The sequence below is a fragment of the Hypoxylon trugodes genome (assembly GCF_022578975.1).
Source record: "Hypoxylon trugodes strain CBS 135444 unplaced genomic scaffold F4822scaffold_2, whole genome shotgun sequence".
Taxonomy (NCBI): Eukaryota; Fungi; Ascomycota; class Sordariomycetes; order Xylariales; family Hypoxylaceae; genus Hypoxylon; species Hypoxylon trugodes.
In genome coordinates this window covers 3896348-3915833 of record NW_026250017.1, presented here as the reverse complement: position 1 = coordinate 3915833, position 19486 = coordinate 3896348, and the positions used below count along the sequence as shown (strand labels likewise).

At 47.2% G+C, this 19486-nt stretch overlaps 5 protein-coding genes across 5 annotated transcripts; 3 read left to right on the top strand and 2 right to left on the bottom strand.

Moving 5' to 3' along the window:
- Positions 1 to 833: 833 nt before the first annotated feature.
- F4822DRAFT_441667 (uncharacterized protein) lies at positions 834 to 2987 on the bottom strand (the record flags this gene model as incomplete). Its single annotated transcript, XM_051462888.1, has 2 exons — positions 834 to 2859; positions 2936 to 2987. The coding sequence occupies 2 exons, from the start codon at positions 2985 to 2987 to the stop codon at positions 1346 to 1348; spliced, it is 1566 nt and encodes a 521-aa protein (XP_051318708.1). The 3' UTR covers positions 834 to 1345.
- Positions 2988 to 3568: 581 nt separating this feature from the next.
- F4822DRAFT_146493 (kinesin-domain-containing protein) lies at positions 3569 to 8098 on the top strand. Its single transcript, XM_051452918.1, has 4 exons — positions 3569 to 4338; positions 4394 to 6550; positions 6603 to 7922; positions 8005 to 8098. Exons 1-3 carry the CDS (start codon positions 3850 to 3852, stop codon positions 7521 to 7523), a joined length of 3567 nt encoding a protein of 1188 aa, XP_051318707.1. The 5' UTR covers positions 3569 to 3849; the 3' UTR covers positions 7524 to 7922; positions 8005 to 8098.
- A 486-nt stretch (positions 8099 to 8584) lies between these two features.
- Positions 8585 to 10364, top strand: F4822DRAFT_146491 (uncharacterized protein). The gene is made up of 3 exons (XM_051452917.1): positions 8585 to 8832; positions 8894 to 9089; positions 9146 to 10364. The coding sequence occupies exons 2-3, from the start codon at positions 8922 to 8924 to the stop codon at positions 10190 to 10192; spliced, it is 1215 nt and encodes a 404-aa protein (XP_051318706.1). The 5' UTR covers positions 8585 to 8832; positions 8894 to 8921; the 3' UTR covers positions 10193 to 10364.
- A 371-nt stretch (positions 10365 to 10735) lies between these two features.
- F4822DRAFT_392620 (isoleucyl-tRNA synthetase) lies at positions 10736 to 14248 on the bottom strand. Its single transcript, XM_051457224.1, has 4 exons — positions 14112 to 14248; positions 13857 to 14059; positions 11638 to 13786; positions 10736 to 11578 (listed from the first exon to the last, which is right to left on the bottom strand). The coding sequence occupies exons 1-4, from the start codon at positions 14159 to 14161 to the stop codon at positions 11104 to 11106; spliced, it is 2877 nt and encodes a 958-aa protein (XP_051318705.1). The 5' UTR covers positions 14162 to 14248; the 3' UTR covers positions 10736 to 11103.
- A 274-nt stretch (positions 14249 to 14522) lies between these two features.
- On the top strand, positions 14523 to 15892 carry F4822DRAFT_441665 (uncharacterized protein; the record flags this gene model as incomplete). The annotated part of the gene is made up of 2 exons (XM_051462887.1): positions 14523 to 14757; positions 14906 to 15892. 2 exons carry the CDS (start codon positions 14523 to 14525, stop codon positions 15676 to 15678), a joined length of 1008 nt encoding a protein of 335 aa, XP_051318704.1. The 3' UTR covers positions 15679 to 15892.
- Between the last annotated feature and the right edge of the window lie 3594 nt (positions 15893 to 19486).

Below are 19486 nucleotides of genomic sequence, written 5' to 3'. Positions count from 1 at the left end.
CAGCGCTAGGGCGAAAGAAGGTTCCCTGGCATAAGCGAATATGCAGGCTAACTAGGATTAAAGGATGCAGGATGTCGTAGGGGCTATGGGATTGGACGATCAGCTCCAACATCATGCAGTTATCTAATCGCTGAATGGTACCGAGTTACTTGTAGTCGAGTCTTGCTCATGCGCATTGTGGGATTTGGCATTTTCAAAAGAAAAAAAAAAAGAGAAAAGAAAAGAAGGGGATGACTGTGGAACTACGTGTATTAAATGGAAATGTGACTATGATGTTGCTCAGTTTTTTTCCCCCCGGACGAACTGAAGAATAGATGCCAACAGCATTGACGGTGGGGAGGGAGTCATAGTGTGATGCGCCCCAGTAGGATGCTTGGTGAGATGCAAAAAGGGACAGTGTCAACATAGGAGCTGATCATAGGCCCGCGTGATATGCCCAATAATGGACTTTTGATTGAGGATTAAGTAGCAATCGGCGAATGACTGGAGTGAGTCAATGGAGGTAACGGCATATCCAACAGGAATGTTTTTCGAAAATTATTAAGCCGTACCACAAAGTAGAAGTGTAAGATAGGTGGGTAATTGAACCAAACCAACACTGTACTCCGTAGGCAACAGCATGAGGCTTATATCATAGGACACAAAAGGGTTGATGGTAAGGTAGCAAGAGGAAAAGGCTTGTAGAGATGAGATAAGTGTTCTAGTAGAGCAGATAAAATATGATAGTTGGGGAGATGGCGTAATAGCGGGGTTGAACATACCATTAAGACATTGCCGTTGAAGGATTTTAAGCATGTGAGGTTGTACGACTCTGCAGAAATCGTGGCTTACACCAAAATCCCGATGATGAGTTGAGGCAGTATGCACATATCTCGTGTCGTAAGAGTTAAAGGCTCCATCAAAGCAAACGGTAGGCTCTTCCAAAATCGTCGTCCATTATATCTGAGTGGTGCTAAAGTGAGTTCGAGGAACCCCGCTGAGACCCTATAAGAGCTGACTTCCATAGGATAGAATGAATCGGTGATCTGTAGATATACCTACTTAAGGTATGGATGCTAGTAAGTAATATTAGTCTAGACTAACCTTGTAAGATAAGGCAGAAGGTTGATCGTTATCTGGTGTAAATAAAGGATGTGTCAGGTTTCACCTATATCTTAAGTCAATAAAATTGCAGATATGGGCCATATAATATGCGGGAGTGTGAAGTCTTGGAGTAAATGTGTGATATCACGGTCCGGCCCTGCCCGGTACAAATCCCATTCTAGTATATGTTGGCGGAAGAGAGCAAAAAATCACAACCAACTCCGATGCCCAAACCCAAGCCCATACCCATGCTCGTAATCTTTCAGTAAACCGTAACAGCGCTGACAAATCCATTCTTCAAAACCTCGAAGACCAACCCAGGAAATCCATATAGTGTAGTCGTAGAATCTTCGCTCCCATCGAACTTCTTCGCCGCGACTCCTCCGCTGCTGTCTTCCCAGCCTCCGAGGAACTCGCAGCTGCTTCCGGGGCTATCGCCCCATCCCCTATTTAATACCATACCTCGCTGACGCCTCTGGCCGTCTTCTTCTGCCGAATATGTACCCTTCCACTCCTCTCTCAACCGTTTCTCTGCCTCATCAAACGGTGTCTCCGAATTTATCACATGGTCCGAGTTGCTATTTGCGAGGTATTGAATCTCCCACCGACATCGCCGATGGCGATTAAATGGGTATGAGCCAGGGACGTTCGCATGTAAAACCATCTTGGTGGCCACCAGTCGATCGGCTGTACCACTCTTGAATGGGTTGGCACTAGGCAATTCTTTCCCAGCATGAGAAGGCGGTGTGCGTGAGACAGACTGGGGTGGGGATACTAGGATGTCGAACCCTAGGTAAAAATAATTGTAAAAGCAATCACCAGTTACATTACCAACAAACTCTTCCACGACAGCTTCATCATCAGAGTCTTCTGACCCTGTATGTGCGGAAGACTGATCCGTATCGGTCAAATCATCCGGACGCCTGTAATCGCCACCGTTTGACCTAGACCTACTATGACTAGCAGTGCGCGTTTTGTGGATATACATCCTCTGGTCATTCTTGCGGTATATAGCATCGGGCGGGCCTAGTTCTGCTACTAAGTCCTGGGCTGTTGTCTCTCCCAGATTGATCCACAGCGATGAGTTGGTCCACTTCTTGAAAAGCTGAAGTCTGCCGCCCCCATGTATCTTGATCAGGGATATCTCGTCCGGAACAACCTCTTTGCTCTTATTAAACAGAAATGCTGACTTAACGCTTGGAAGAATCTCATCCCATAGCGTTTCTCGAGCATGAGCCCAGGATTTCCCACTAAATACTGCAACTGAACTCGCTGTCTGGCTTGCGGATGAGGACAGCAAAGAAACCACATCCTTGTTGGGAGAATAGGCTGATTTCGGTAGGGGGAAGCTAAATGCGACACCGGGATAGGACAAAATGTACGTTCCTACAGCGTTGGCACCACCTGTTTCAGCGGGGGGTATATACTCTCCAGCATATGTTGGGCCAAATAGGCGGTGATAGATGTTCTTAAATGCCGGTCCTGTCGCAGCATCCCCACCTAGCCTAGGGGATCCAACCAAACCTTGGGAGTTTGCGGGTTTGGCGACGTCCTTCTCTTGGTACGTGATACGATTCTTAGTAAAGTCGATGACTTCAACGAGTCGGAGTCGCTGTTCAGGACCGTCGAAGCGAAGTCGTATACCGTTGGCAGGGAGGTTAAGGACGACAGGATTGGTGACGGGATCGGCCGCGGAATAGGCTAGATCAAGCTTGGGGAAGCGTTGGGGTTCGGCCTTGAGTCGAGTTAAGATATCGTGGAGGGAGGCACCGAGGACTGATGATGATAGTCAGTTATCTTGTAATAGAGACTAGTGATTAACCATCCTTTATGATGGCAACTTGATGCTTACCAAGGAAGCCCAGACCAACATTAGGGTGGAGAGCTGCAGTGAAGAGAGACATATTGAAGGTCAATATGCTGGTATCCGTCGTGACAAAGACTATAGAAACTGTGAAGCCCCCAGAAATGGAGGGAAGTTAACCAGCACCAGTTAAATCCATGAAGAATGGGATGAAATGGTATGATGTAAAATAAGAAAGAGGGTTCAATAGAAAGGGAACATGTAGCAAGGAGTAAAGGCAAAGAAGAAGGTTAAGGTTAAGAGTACGTGAACCAGGTCAGATGCACCGAAACGTCATTTGATACAAGCACATAGCGAAGTACCTAATTACCTAGGCAGTTATCTAGCGTATCCCGTCAGGCACGATGCCACATGTGCTGCTGGATACCGCTTACCGGATTCGGCATTGTTCAGCTACTACCCCGCCGTCAAAGCTTTGAGGGTAAAAAGTATGATTAGATAAGCTTAATCTATGTACAACCTTAGGTAAGCTCGGACAAGGGACACTTTCTTATCAGTGGAGTTTTAGGCGTTACTACGGCAACAGCAAGTAACTTCTATTGATATTTTTAGTGGACCACTCACCAACTTTTGAGCGGAAAGCGCCGAATGCTGGACTTACAAAATACATACACCCTTACCCTTCAACCTTCACACATCAATATCGCGCGTCTTGTACCTGTGCACCGCAACACAATCTTTACATCATACATCCCACCTTTTCATCTCTGGCCAACGTATACTCAACAACGCTGGACTTCATCATTCTAATAAATTAATCCAATGTTCTCGTGAACAATTGTTTACTTCACCGCTTCACCTAGCCTAGTCTAAGCAGCTTTGTTTTGAGACTCCTAGATATCATTTGTTAGTTCCAATAGCAGCTTACAGTATCCCTCCTAATTCAACACCCCTCGCCCACAATGCAGGGCCGCTCCTATAGGGGCGAAAGGCCATCGATGGCTGCTAGTACCCGCTCTGGCATTGCTGGACGCGTCGGTGTTCGACCACCCTCAAATAGAACATCGTCGCTACGGAACCCTGTCCATAATCACCACCATGCTGCTGTCGCCTCAAGGATCGCAAGAACGGCAGCCCCTTCTCCAGCTGAATCAATGTCATCCATTACCACCACAGGAACGAAGCGCAAAGAACGCGATTACGAAATCGAGACTGGTGGGGAAGAGACGAATATCGATGTTGTTGTTCGCTGTCGCGGACGCAATGAGCGAGAAGTACGAGAGAACAGTGCCGTGGTCGTTTCTACTGATGGCGCGAAAGGCAAACTTGTTGAGTTGTCTATGGGTCCAAGTGCCTTAAGCAATAAGACCTATAACTTCGATCGCGTCTTTTCCCAAGCTGCTGATCAAAGCATGCTATATGATGATGTCGTAAAACCTATATTAGAAGAGGTATGCCAGCGAATGCTCACTGTTGAGCGCGAATAACTAACTCGTGACGCGTCAGATGCTCGGTGGATACAATTGTACTATTTTTGCTTACGGTCAAACCGGTACCGGCAAAACATACACGATGTCGGGAGACATGACCAACACTTTAGGTCTCCTATCCGACGACGCCGGAATTATCCCTCGAGTTCTACATTCGCTCTTCAATAAATTAGACGGGGAGGACACCGATAGTTTCGTCAAGTGTTCCTTCATTGAGCTATATAACGAAGAGCTTCGAGACCTCATCTCAGCCGAAGAAAACTCCAAATTAAAGATCTTTGACGACACTTCCCGCAAAGGCCACTCAACGACGGTTGTCCAGGGTATGCAGGAATCGCACATCAAGAATGCCACAGAAGGCATCAAACTCCTACAGGATGGTAGCTTGAAACGACAAGTAGCCGCAACGAAATGCAATGATCTAAGTAGTCGAAGTCATACCGTATTTACGATCACGGCATGTGTCAAGCAAACCGGGGAAGATGGAGCGGAGTACGTTAGTGCTGGAAAGTTGAACTTGGTAGATCTTGCTGGAAGCGAAAACATTCAACGTTCCGGGGCAGAAAACAAGAGAGCAGCGGAAGCCGGCTTAATCAACAAGAGTTTACTCACCCTAGGGCGAGTCATCAACGCTCTAGTCGACCGAAGTTCGCATATTCCATACCGAGAATCCAAGTTGACAAGATTACTACAAGATTCACTTGGTGGCCGCACGAAGACATGCATCATCGCTACTATATCACCGGCGAAGAGCAATCTCGAAGAGACCATATCGACACTCGACTATGCTTTCAGAGCAAAGAACATTCGGAATAAGCCCCAGGCCAATCAGAGGATCAACAAAGAAACTTTGCTTAAAGAATTCACCCACGAGATTGAGCGGCTGCGAAGCGAATTAATCATTACGCGTCAACGAAATGGTGTCTACTTGACGAATGAAAACTACGAAGAAATGACCGCCGAGAGCGAGTCCCGCAGAATCCGCAACGAAGAACAAGCCGCCAAGATCGAGACTCTTGAATCCAATCTTCGAAACAAAGTACAAGAGCTTCTTTCCCTAACCTCAAGCTTCATGGGCCTGAAAAAAGACCACGAGTCTACTAAGGCGCAACTAGATGATACAAAGGGCGTACTTGATCAGACCGAGCTTGTTCTTGAAGCTACCCGCAAATCCCTCGCCGAGGAGACTCACCTACGCAAGGCACACCAACAAACCGAGGAGCAGATGCAGGCAATTGGCGGTGAGCTTATCACTACTATTAATAAAACTGTCAAGGACGTCGGGGGTCTACACGCGAAGAACAAGAGAAAGTCAGACCTCCAATTGTTAAATCGAACCAATTGGAGAACCGCTCAAGATCAAGTCTCGGATGTGACCTCACTCGTAGAAGGTCGCGTTGAGGAATTTCGAAATGAGCAACAACAGCACATGTCGGGCATTTCGGAGCGAATGCATTCATTTGTGCAGGAAGAGTTACAAAAGCTCTCCTCCACTCAATCATTCCTCGATCAAAATCTAGAGCTCTTCGCTCAGTCTAAGAGAGAGCTGATGGAACAGAAACAAAAATCGAAGGATGAAATGGACGACGTGCTCGAGGAGATCAAGGAAGTCCGGGATCACATCAAGGAGAAAGTCGGAGACAGTCTCAAAGCCATCGCAACAGCAGCCGAGACAATATCTCAAGATGTGCTTAGTGAACTGAGCACCTTCCATAATCAACTGCATACGTCGTACTCATCCCTCGGAAAGGATTTCAAATCGATTTTTGAAGAGTTGTTAAAGCATATCACCTCCCAAAAGAAAGAATCGGATAGCCTCCGGGAGCAGCTTCAACGTGCGAATAACACCATACTTCAGTCGAACACATCTATATCAGCGCAGTTACAAGAAGTTATCACCGAAGAACGACGACAAGCAGCCGAGGAACGTCAAAACCTCCTAGCGCAGATTACTACGCTCATCAACTCACAGGCCGAACTCCAAGAATCACGTCTAGCTAATAAGACAAGTTCTATTCATCAGAGCATGCAAGAGAATGGCACCGCATTGGAAGGTAGTATGGCTCAATACTCTCAGGGAATGGACAATTGGAACGAGAAGGAGACTCGCCTCCTTGATGAAGTTTCCAACTCGAGGGAAATATTGAAGACCAAGTTGAAGGATGATTGGACTGTAAGTTACCCTACGCAATATTTAATTGCAACGGTACTAATAGGTCGCATAGACCGCGAACAAGCACAGCACCTCCATTCAAGACACAACCAGATCAGTACATGCAAAGACGGTCCAAGTTGTAGATGAGCAGATGAAAGATCTCGATGAACAGATGACATCTCTAGATGATTTCGTTAGCCGTGCCCGTTCACAAAATAGTTTACACCACGACCGTCACGCCAGCTCGGTAAAGAACTTATCCAGCACAGTTGAAGGTTCATATGCGAATATTGGCGACCATTTCAAGGATACCTACTCCAGAGTCCAGGACCTCAACTCCGAAATGGATACCAATGTTACTGACGCCCAGGAATCTTTGGAGTCATTCTCGGAAATTGTCCGCGAACCTCTCTCCGACCTTCGAGAAGACATAAACAGCACGGTGTTGCAAGAGTACCAACCAACAGGAGACACGCCACAGAAGATAACCTATCGATATCCCACAGAACTCCCCCATACAGAAGCACACGAAGTATTACTTAGAAAGTTAAATGGCGAGGTATCGCCCAGCAAATCTAAGGTCTTTTCTGACGCGGACCCAAGCTTGTCAGAGAACAGATCACCATCCAGGCGGTTTGCCTCCGAAAGTTCGTTCCCCCTTTCCGACCGCGACCATAATCCGCTCTCGATGAGCCTACGTGAGGTTCATCCGAACCTTAACGCAACAGCCACTCTCAATTTTGATCCTCGTGCTAACGCGACGGTTCATGGGTTTAGTATGATGGATGGGACCGCAAACACAGATGGAGACTTCACGATGCCGCTGCTTAAGAAGAGCAGGACGACGCGGGGTTCGAAAGCGGGAAAGAAGGCGGCGGCAGCAGCCGAAGGACGAGAGAACATACCCCTCCTTTCATCAGTTGTACCTGGTGGTGGGAGAGAAGTATTTTCACAAAGCGTCACTAGGAGGAAGAGCCCTAGACTAAACTAAATTGGCCGAGCTCGCGCTATAGGAGCAGTATAGGACAAAGGGGGATCCCTGTACTGGACCTTTCAAAATGTCGGAGGTTTGAATTAATGGAGTTAATGGTAACGGTGGAGATGGATTGGGCGTTCAAGGTTCATCTCTTTTCCAAGGACACGGGAGTAGGAGGTTGGGCATTATGGCTTTGATACATTATACCTAGAAGTTGAGTTGTTCATCTGTTTTAAGGCCGTTCGTCAGGCTAGCCAGTATGCTAGATACCCCTAATTGTTTTGAGAGCCGTTGTGTAGTCAAAGCCAAATTTGCATGTTTTTATTGATGAACCCTCGTAGGTTTATACACCTGCGTGCCTCCTTCGGATCTGTCGATATATATACATCTCGTTATCCAACGGCGTTTATTTAGGTAGGTGCCTAATATAAGGCAACCTCCTTTTTTATTACACAGCTTCGGATGTACTTAGGTACTAACTATATGTAATGTGCAGATGCTGTATAGACGTCGGCGATGGGGCTAAGAGCATACGTACCTATGTGAAGTGTTACAGAATACCCTCTAGCGCACAGCCTCTTTTAAGCAACCTCTCAGATCTTAACGACTTTTTTGAACGTTAATTTTTGTTTATTCCAAAATTTCTCGTGCCAACTAAGACCTATACGATCGCACTTCACAACAAATTTTCCTCGCTTTAACGGTATTTTTCATTTTTCTCCCAAAAATAGCACACGTGTATGCATTCACACAGACACCCGTTAGGTGCCGTGCCCGTTTCCTTTCACCAGTAAGGTAGACCGGGCAGCTTCCTTTCCTACACTACAGAGCACACATGTTATCCCGCACCCCAGACAAACACGCGAGCGACTGCAAACCAGGAAATTGATTAAATTTCACACAATAAATTATTCCGCGGTTGACAGCCCAAATATCAATACACCTGGTTATTCAACTGATCTTAGATCTTTTACATAAAAATTTCAGGTTGGGATTATTACATCCACCACCATTTCATCTCTTATTCCACTCTTCTTCGTCCCACCCATTCCACCACATTACATCCCCCTCCTTTTTTTAATCCTCCATCAATACCTCACCTTTACCCTCAGGGTGATCACATATTGGTGTACTAAACTTTCATAAACCCTCAACCTTACCGCAAAGTCCTGTCACCACGATATTTTTAAGCATATTTTTATTATCGATCGTTGCGATCAGAGGACAATAACAGGTGCCTAGTGTCCTACCTCTTCAACCCCAAGCGCAAACACCATCACCTGGGCATAATTTGACTTGCGATTTTGTCGACATACTTTCAACAGTAAGCAAGCACCTAACGACCTTCGTTATTTATTTCATTTCTAAATCCTTATAACGACTAGCTATAAGTCAAGGTTTATTACAGTCACCATGCCGCCCCTCCTTACATCTGTGCATCACAGCCAACTCCATAACCTACGAAGTCAATCTCTCGATGTTATCCCCAACCACGCCCCTCTACCGGATCCGTTTAGCCAGGATTATCGATGCGATGATGTAGTCGTCTGCGTTGTTTGTGGTGGTATTTGCAAGCCGACAGTAGGTCATCCAATATTTTTCTTCACTTTCCTCAAGATCTAACATCACCTTTCCAGGTCTATTCCTCGCTTGCCGTCCATGACCCCTACCTTCGTCGTGACTGGATGCACCCCACCCTTATTAGGGCGCAAAAAGGCTTCCTCGAGTGGTGCAAGCAACCACACACCGCAACAGCGTATCGCCGACGGGATGATAAAGTGCTTCACGCCATCCCTATAACCCAGTTTCGCGGCGGTCCCGATGGCTTTTACGCTGAGGGGTTAGGAAAGTTGGTCATCAACACCGCAGACGCCGAAATGAACTTGCCGATCCATGCTCGTTGCATTGATCTGGCTCTAATCTTTTGTCGATACCAGTCGCGATTCAGCATTAACTTCCGCGCCTTCAGCACCCCGGAGGGTGGAATACCTTCCAGTATCGCGCATCTCTATGAAATTTGGATGAAGCGCGCCTTGATGACCAACCCGGGCTTACTCGGCCCTCTACACCAACCAATCGATGAACCCAACAACTACTTCGGAGCCGTCGTAACCCAGAAGCTGTATGAATACAGATGGACACTCTCCCATGATAACTACAACATCGCTCTCCAAGAAGCCGACCCGGGACCGAGCTCACTATACACCACGCATGTCGTTATGCTTCGTTCGCATCCCCTCCCCCGGGACGTTCGTCCAGACCCGAAGTACGAGACCTTGTGGGAAACCATCGAGAAGCAACCCCCGGAGATCCGCAACCGAATCATGGAGTCGCTTGAACCCTTTGATGATCTGGGCATTGAGGAGACGCGCTGCACTCGCATCGCACCTCCCTCTTGGTGGAAGGCGCGCCTCTTCAGTCATGATCTCCATCCTTGGCTGTACGACCTTGACGAGGCTTGTCTACGAACAGTGTGCGTCTCGACGGGTAACTCGCTTCCCTTGAGCCCGCAGATGGACTGGGAGCGTCTTTGCCGCGACATGGCCCAGCCTAACGTGTGCAAACCGGGCGGAGCCCTATTCGGGCACGCAGGTCTCTCAAACCGCCACCGTATCTGGCGTCTCCTAAACAGCGCTAGGCTCGGCCATTTCTCGTCACCGGGTTCTTCTACATGTTTCACTTAGAGTCCGGATTTACCTCCCCATTCAAGTTGATTATCGCCTCTTTCTTTTTGGAACGAACTAGTTCGCGCATCGCTGCTCAACAAGAGCGGCAAACTCGACATTAACCGTTCTTTGGAATGAATATCTCTTAACCAGCGCTAATGCGGCGGGAGGGTATTTATCGGTATTTGCGGGCGATATCACGAAACTAGTGGGAATGAGCTTCGCAGCGGCTTTGCCGCGTTCAGCTCTACGGTGGATTCTTTTTTTTTTTCGCGTTGATTTTTATTTACTGCATACGTTAAGTATCTCTTAGCGATTGAGATGCAGCCGCCCTTTTTTAAATTCATATGAATTTAGGCGTGCTATGTATTATCTCCGCTTCGATTTACGCTACCATAGGCTCGTGAGGCAGGGCATACGGAGTTGCCGGTTTGGCTTTTCTGCATGGAGGCGTATCCATGGATGGATGAATGGTGTATTCTCGCGATTGACTTCATAATTCTGACTTTTCATATCACATTTTCGTAAATTCGTACCTACGTGAGGATTGGTAGCATTGGTGAAATACTTTCCGTTGTATGCTCCATCCGACGATCCACTCTAATCCAGTGCTATAATAAGAGCTCCTTTAATTCTTTGCTCTAGCCTCATTTTCAACCTGGACGGACGAAATACTAGCCGTACCTATGTATGGACCCTGACCTCGTGTTGTTGTTACTTATGTTAGCATATTCCGCCTCTTCTACTCTACCTAGGTTACATAAGATACCTAATCGTTTAGCGACATAGCCAAGGCTTAAAGATACCTCACCAGACGAAACCATGCTGGGAACATAGATTTGCTACGTGATTCATAGCTTCACCGTGATCGTGGGTAGTTTATACACATATAAGTGAGGTGGGATATATACATGCATTTCGCAAGATGTCTAATCTACATGATGATGGCTGGCTACGACATCCTCGCACCGTTGGCACAGTTTATCCTCGACAGGTGCGACGTAGCGCCAGCAGCGCGGACACTTGGCCTGTTCAGGGGGCAAGACGATCGCAGTCCCCTCGGTACCATTGACCTCGAATTGTTGAGTGTAAGACCATTCAGGATTTGTAGGTGTTTCACCGTTGATCTTGACCGATGAGACGACGAATATGGCCTCTAGCTCGTCGGCGTATTTATCTAGTACTTGTTGGACCGCAGCATCAGTAACATTAAGGATAACGGAGCTTTGCAAAGACGACCCCAAAACCTTATCTCCTCGGGCAGTTTCAAGACCCGCTTTGATAGCCGCATTGACGGTCATAAGTACTGGGATATCTTTCCGCAGGGAGTTTAGATCGCGTGTGAGAAGGCTATTATCAATCACGGGGTCGTTGTAGAGCTGATGAAACGGATGAATGAAGGATCTGTGTCGTAATGTTAGTAAGTAGCAAAGGGGACATTTTCTAGCAATTAATAGACGTACGGATCTTGTTTTACCCACTCAGGGCGGTGATCCCACGCCTCCTCTACGAGTAATGGAGTCATCGGTGCCAACATCCTCAAAAGTCCAACCAGTAGAGGCTCGATGACGCCTCCTCCATCACCACAGTATAAACGGTCTTTCAGGGCTTCTAGATAGAAAGCTGATAAGTCGTTCGTGACCCATTTATTCAGAGCAGCAAATGCCTTATAAAACTCATGGTTCTCGAATGCTTCGCCCACTTCTTTCATGGTGTCTTGCAGTTGTATGATGGCAATATGGTCCACCGCGGTAAGAGGGGTTGTTCGGGCAGATTCGTGTAGCGAGCCGAGGAGCATTTTCACAATGACGCGATATTTTATCAACGATGTATGGATAGCCATAAGCACAGGGATTCCAATAGCCACATCGCGGGTATAGTCACTGCTCGCAACCCAAAGCCTGAGAGCATCTGGGCCCGGGGCGTCGTAGCTGGCCGTCTTGGCTTTCTTCTGTTTGACCGCTGGTAAGAGAGTACCATCTATAACTTCCTGCGGCTTTATTATATTCCCAAGGGATTTAGACATCTTCTTGCCACTTTGATCTAGCGTGAAGCCATGGGTTATCAGCTGCTTGAAAGGTGCGCCTCTGTCGAAGTTCGTGTCTACCTGCGTTCCTGCAGCGATTCGTGTGAGAATACTAGACTGGAACCAGCCACGGTGTTGATCGGACCCTTCGAGATAGACATCAGCGCGTCTCGACATCATAGTCCAACTACTTCCACTATCAAACCAGACGTCCATAGTATCCGTGCCACGCCGGTAAACCCCCGTACCCTTAAGCGAAGGCGGAATCCATGCAGTTTCATCCGGAGCGTCTAACCACCAGGCGTTAGTTCCTCGTCCTTGAATCATTGATATTATATGCTCGACCACATCGTCATTCACTACAGCAGCGCCCTGTTCGTCGTAGAGAGCAGGAATAGGTACACCCCAGGCGCGCTGTCGCGATATGCACCATTCGCTTCGACCCCGGATAAAACTTTCGAGCCGTTTCCTACCCGACTCCGGAATGAAGCGAACGTCATCGAGAGCGACAAGGGCTTCTTGTTTGATAGATGCAACATCAGCGAACCACTGCTCGGTGGCTCGTATAACTACTGGTTGCTTCGTCCTCCAATCGTACGGATATTTATGCTGATACTTCTCCACTCGTAGAACATCGCCGTGCGGTTCGAGAAGATTGAGCACATTCTGGCCCCCACCTTCATTTATCGAAGGAGCTGATTGCAAAATCTCGGGTGAATCAGGAAAGGCGTCCTGTGTGAATCTACCCTGATCATCAATAGGAGCTACTACGGGTATACCGAGCCGCCGACAGACTTCATAATCGTCAAACCCATGACCAGGGGCAAGATGGACGAGTCCCGAGCCCGAGTCTGCTGATACGAAATCCGCATGTATGATGGGCTGCGGGGTACCGGACTCCCCTCGAAGCCGATTTATATACTTCAGGCCCGTCAACTGTCTACCTTCAAATGATGCAAGAATCTCGAAATCGTCCCCGGCACCAATTTTGGAGATGAGAGTATCAAGACGGCTTTGGGCAACCAGCAAGTTATATCCGCCACAACGAATGACATGATATTTCAGATCATCATGTACAGCGATGGCTTGGTTCGCAGGAAGAGTCCAGGGGGTTGTGGTCCATATCACGGCATACAATTCTCCTTTGGCTTTATCCCTCAAGTCTCCAAATTGAGGGAGTTCTTTCCACTCGTTTGTTATGGGAAACCTAATCCATGCAGCATTCGAAATATGATCGTCCCGATACTCCAGCTCTGCCTCAGCTAGGGCAGTTCTCGAAGATGGCGACCAGTATACAGGTTTGAACCTACGGTAAATTAGGCCCTTCTTGATCATCTGTTGGAATAAACGGAGCTGCCGAATCTCAAAGGCCGCATCCATCGTCGTCCATCTTTGGTCCCAATCACCCATAACACCATATGATCTGAAAGCCTTCATCTGCTTTAGAACAGTATTTGATGCCAGGTTTCGGGCAGACCTCCGTATTTCGGCCGGCGTAAGTTGGCCCCCTTGAGAATTCTCCAGAGCTTTCAACTCGATTGGAAGCCCGTGGCAATCCCATCCCGGAACGTAATCCACTCTTCTACCTACGCATTTCTACATGAGATTTATGTCATTCTAAGTTTTCTTACTTTTGACGACTGAGTAAATGCTGACCTTGTTGTATTTTCACTCTTAGAATCATGTCTTTTAAGACTTTGTTCAAGGCATGGCCGACATGAAGATCGCCATTCGCATATGGCGGCCCATCATGGATGACAAATGTGTTATCAGAAGATCGGTTTTCCTTCTGCCACTCATAAAGATCATCCGCGGACCTCCGTATGTACTGCTCTCGGAGTTTAGGGAGAGGTCTCGGACTAGGTCATAGCAATTAGTCCAAGTACAATATTGTGAGTCCAATTGACATACGGGAAGGTAGATTTTGGCAATCTTAGCGTCGCCGACCATGATTTCGACATGATATTTCCAATATCATGGTCGTGTCTATAATTCTAAGAGTACTTTAATACTCAGGTAGTTCGCATCACAATAGTTGAATTAATTTCGTGGCGGGACTCGGAGTTTGGCTTATCGACCGCTGACGTAGAGAATTTATCGTTATCGTTATCTTTATCGATTGTCAAGCCACGCGCAGCTTCGGTTTGATTTATCCAATCAATTCAATCACGTAGGCTAAGCCACGCATGCGTATGTACTTGAGTTATCGATAAACAGTGACCTCATATTCCTTCCACCCAATTCAGTGCACCTTGAATCTCTCACTAATCCTCCGAAACACAAACCCATACATCACGAAATGTGATATAATCTACTGTTATTATGGCGCCAATCCGCCGATATCTTCGTATTACTAAATATTCAGTCCTCGAATGCCGTATTTATCTTGACAATCCCGCACTCGCTCATACTTGGCTCCTCAACCCAAGGAATCCTATATTGCCAAGAGTCATAGAGAGTGTGCGGCCGCTTGTACTACCTAAGTTACGTGAGGAACGAGAACGTAGTCGAAAACGAAGTACCAGGAAGAAAGGTATCAAGGATGTGGTAGTAGAAGGTAGGTCGCATATATGAAACATCACTATCTCATTATTACTATTATTACCACAAGCCCATAGAGTCGCTATACATTATCTGTCACGGAACCCTACATAACCCTCGGGAAGATCTACAAATGAATGATGTTGTGATGTAACACCTTATAGATGACTTTGAGGTCTCGATATTTCTCACTGAAACGAGCACTCGCCATGCCCTCCTCACCAAATATAAGCATTTCCACGATACGACACAAACTAAACTTACATCAAACTCGGGTCGTCTGATAAATGAGACGAATGAAGCGCCCATCGATGTAGACACCACGGCAGACTTAGGACCAGTCCTTAGGCATGAAGAAAGCGAAGATGAGAACGTCGCAGCGACCCTGGCCGCGATCCCTGCGGCAAATGAGACCGCGGCGGGTAGCAACAACGGCAGGCGACCCAAGCGTGGACGCAGGAATACAGAAGCAGAAACAGACGCAGATCGCGACATAGATGATCAGCAAAACAGAGACGTAGAGATTTTGTCGGATAGCCAGGACGACGGGGATGATGGTCTTTTCGTACAGGACGATCCTCCGGATGATGAGGACGGCATACGGTCGCCACCAGCGAAACGCCGCAGAGGAGCAGCGGCAAAAGCGGTGGGTGGCGAAGAAGCGGACAATGAAGATGACAAGAAGAAACTAGCTATGGACATCTCGTACGAGGGATTTTCTATTTACGGACGCGTGCTGTGCCTCGTTGTCAAGCGCCGCGACGGTAACATCGGCGCCGGCCCCCAACCGGCGGGACGCGGCAGCAGTAACAACAACAGCAGTAGAAACTCCGCTGCGGGCAGCAGCAATGCGACGAAACCTGGGGGCGGAGGCCAGGCGATGATGGAGAACTTCATTCTTTCGACGCAAGTACCGGCCGGCGCAGAGATTTCATGACCAACAAAACGATGTTCAATTGCTTCCGAGGGATTCGCGGCTGTCGCGGTAACATTTATGCACGTCACCCCTCCATTCTTCGGCCACGTGGGCTGTAGGATTCGGTCGACCACTATAATATCATGAACGACTTACCCTTCTTCATGCGCATGAGCTTACTAAACGCATACGGGTGCATGTCACTCTAGAGCAATTCATTGGCGCCGGCCGGCATCATCATGGTAGATGGCAGATCGCACAATGCGGTATGTTTACAAACCCGGATCAAAAGCTGCGCTCGTCGTCCAGACATACATATTTTGGACTTGAGTCGCAGCAAAAATCAGATCCTTCTGCAGTGAAACCTCAACAGAGCAAACCATATCCTATACCTTCTGCGCGAAGTGTTACCCATCGCCAGAGGTTTGGAGACCTCGTGGATTCCATAGGTTACGTCTTGACACCTTCTCCAGGCCACGCTGTATATGCAAGGTCAAGCCCCTCCTCTGTTAAGAGTGGCCGAGCAATCAGGACGCGAGTATGAATCTTAGTCAATTCATCTAAATGACCCAGGCTTGGGCTACAGGAACTCCGTATGTGCTGTGACGTACAAGAAGCGCCATGCAGAATAATTTCGAATATTAAACTACACCGCCCCTCCCGCCCCCAAGTTCCATGCCGATGTTGCGATTTGGGAATTTCCTTGTTTTGATGGAGATTTTCCATGAAGAGTCTTATATCGTCGATTTTAATTAATAGATCTCACTTCAGAGAGTGCTCGAACATATTTATAGATATTCATGGGTGCTGTTGCATTTGGTTTTCAATTGGCTATGTCGTCATTGAAAAGAAGAAGAGAATTGAAGTTATCCAGTTATTTCCCCCTTAAGGCCGCTTGGAGTAGGAGCAAAAAGGGGGGAAGGGGGGGTCCCGGTCTATAATGGTTCGCAGACCACTAATAACAATAGTATCAAGCCAAGCAAGTTTCCTATATACTCCGAGGAGTCGTAGAATAGCATTAGTTGGCTTTTACCCATATCTTCACTCCACGAAAGCACGTTCCGTCTACTTCCCCAGTTGATACTTCCTCGTACCAACTCCGGACGGATCGGGGGGTGGAGGAATACCTAATCCACCGGAAGCAGCTTCCAGTGTGTGTATGTGGATTCTAAACATGCAGTTATTGATCTATTTACTACCTGTACTAGCCGCATTTAAGAGTGAACTTCATTCCTATCACCTAAAGGTATACTTTTCAGAAAAGAACAAGAATTTGTAAACTCGACAGACTACCTACATTATTCGTCAATCAAATACTACATATTTCTATATTTAGTTACAACAAATCAACGAAGCATTAAGAGAAGCCGGCATGTAACACACCTCCCATTCTCCGCGTGGTCTTCCCCCCTTTTCGCAATAGGGGAGCCCAGACCTAAGGCTACGGCAAACTACCTGGACTGTTGTGTACCCCTATATAGCCGAATACATCTTTGCATTGACATACGTTGTATCCTCCAACACACGGAGGCGAGACCGTAGCATTTCTAAGCAAAAGTTCTAAATTCTGAAATAGGTATTCATCCCGTAGGTCGCCGAGCTTAGGGGAATTTACGACGAGATGTCCGCGGGCTTTGAATGCGGAGGACTTACCCGTGCCCATTCTTAGAACTTAGTAAGATTTTAAAGGCTTTATCCTTACGCTTCATGCGACTCATACCTACAAAATACTCGCCGGAATGGAATGACTGCCTCCAAAGCAAAACCAGAAATGCAATGCATGCGGTCTGCTGCAAACTAATACCAACACCCACTAAAAGGTTCAATACGAAACTTATAACACATTGTATTGCACATAACCTCAAACGTACTACCAGACTTACACCGAGAATGGCTGTCGATCCTGCTAGGATATTTGTCTATGTAAACGACGAAAACAGGCCTCAACGGCCTCAAGCCAGCTTCCCTGCTCCAAAACACAAATAAATGCGCGCAGGAAATTACATCTTTCCCAACACACAGGTTCTCGGCGACCCAATGGGGTAAAACCCACGGTAGGGCTATGCGATTTGTCATTATCTGAGATTGATACGACAACGTCTCCCTACTGGGCTGGCTGCTGCTAATGTCTCATCTGCGGATGTGAGCTTTCAAGAAAAAATAACAGATTGTGACGTGTTCATGGATATGTACGTAGTATGTACGTATATCTGTAGTTAGAAGTAGATAAACTACTAGTAGGTAAGTAGATATAGCAAACAAACAAGAAAAAACAATAATGTAGGTCTATATTCCTGCGGCCTCGTCTGTCTGACCTGGCTGACCTCCACGATCCCCGCAGACGCGGCCCCTTCGGCGGCCCGTTTCTTGTTTGTTTGTCTTGTCTCATGTCTTGTGACTCCGCGTTTCCCACGAAATTGGAGGTCATTAATTGATTGTTTGTGAGGAGTTACTGCTGTGGAGTTTAGGAATTGGAGTCGACCATGTTTGGGGGTCCAATATTGAGCTCTTGTGTGATTTCGGTTGGTTTAGGATCGACGAACACCTCACCTTGCCTTGCCGCGGCCCCAGCCCAGCCCAAAGCCCCGGGCGTGGGTGCTATGCTCCCGTAACACGCGCGCGATACGGGTGGTATTCGTACCCCGGCTGCGGCGGAGTGCATACGGAAGGCGGCTACAGGAGGAGGAAAATGAGGAGATAATTACCCAGGTACCTAGCTAGGTATTCCGAGTCAACTTCGTAAGCACTCATGTACCTTTTGTTTAGTCGTTATTTAGTAAACTGTCAGCAAATACGGATTGTACCTAATTGAGTATCCTACGGATATAACCACCAAAACGTTTTCGTTCCTGTTTAGATCCATCCTAAGCGACTTACAGGCTCTAAGAATGCGGGTAAGAAAAAAAGAAAAGAAGTGTGTGTCTATGCGCAATGCACCTACGATGTTGTAAGCGACTAGTGAAGATGTCAGGATTAGGTACGGCGTTTAAATGCTTACAGGCTGGGCTGGGCTCGGCTCCGTATGTACCTACATGCCTATTTAGGTACCTACAGTAGCATTAATCGAGTCGAAGACGATTCGTCAGCCTTTTCGTTTACATGCGTATGTGTGTGGCAGGTCCCCTGTGCTTCTACTCAGCCTGGCCTGTGTGCCTGTTTCCAGCTGCGATACTACCTACGTAAGATGTACAGTACATGTTATGTTTTTTTATTTGTTTCTTTCTTTTATACCCCCGGTTGTTATAGTTGGAGTTCCCATACCGCCGAGTTGGGGATCTTCGGGACGCACGGGGAATTCCTTTGCTTTTTATCTTTTATTTCTAATTATTTATTATCTACTATCGGTATTATACCTCACCATCGGATGTTGCAACTAGGATCGACCGTGCCTAGCAGGTAAGGCATGACAGGGTCTTGTAGCGTCGATAACGTATTTCTATGTAATGGTGTTCATCAGCTGACGATAGGAGATATTGCCTAGTGAAGCCGTTTCGGCTATGTCGGTCTTTTATTAGCTGGGTTGCGCCATCCTGGTAAGTATTGTAAAGTAGGATAAGTATTCGTGTGGGTATATTCCGTACGTCCGTCCTAATAAGTGTGTCTTATAAGGTATACATGCAGTGTGAGTAAATAAATAGGTAAGGAAGAGTTTAGGTAGATGGTAGTAGGTATCACTACATCGCTAATAACGGTGCCGTGCCGTACCGTCTCTCGTCTATACCCTCCATCTTCGTCAACTTCCAATTATCTTCATCTTTCCCCTCTTCTGCCCTGACTGGTGCGACATACATCAGTGTGGATAGGGCGGGAGAGAAGTTCCTTGGGAGGG

What these genes read in the sequence shown, in the direction of transcription:
- F4822DRAFT_392620 (XM_051457224.1), bottom strand. Translation starts at nt 14,161, where the DNA reads ATGTCGAAATCATGGTCGGCGACGCTAAGATTGCCAAAATCTACCTTC. An exon ending in TTGCCAAAATCTACCTTCCC is followed by an intron (nt 14,060 to 14,111) that starts GTATGTCAATTG and finishes GCTATGACCTAG; the next exon opens with TCCGAGACCTCTCCCTAAAC. An exon ending in GAGTGGGTAAAACAAGATCC is followed by an intron (nt 11,579 to 11,637) that starts GTACGTCTATTA and finishes ATTACGACACAG; the next exon opens with ATCCTTCATTCATCCGTTTC.
- F4822DRAFT_146493 (XM_051452918.1), top strand. Translation starts at nt 3,850, where the DNA reads ATGCAGGGCCGCTCCTATAGGGGCGAAAGGCCATCGATGGCTGCTAGT. An exon ending in TAAAACCTATATTAGAAGAG is followed by an intron (nt 4,339 to 4,393) that starts GTATGCCAGCGA and finishes GTGACGCGTCAG; the next exon opens with ATGCTCGGTGGATACAATTG. An exon ending in AGTTGAAGGATGATTGGACT is followed by an intron (nt 6,551 to 6,602) that starts GTAAGTTACCCT and finishes TAGGTCGCATAG; the next exon opens with ACCGCGAACAAGCACAGCAC.
- F4822DRAFT_146491 (XM_051452917.1), top strand. Translation starts at nt 8,922, where the DNA reads ATGCCGCCCCTCCTTACATCTGTGCATCACAGCCAACTCCATAACCTA. An exon ending in GTGGTATTTGCAAGCCGACA is followed by an intron (nt 9,090 to 9,145) that starts GTAGGTCATCCA and finishes TCACCTTTCCAG; the next exon opens with GTCTATTCCTCGCTTGCCGT.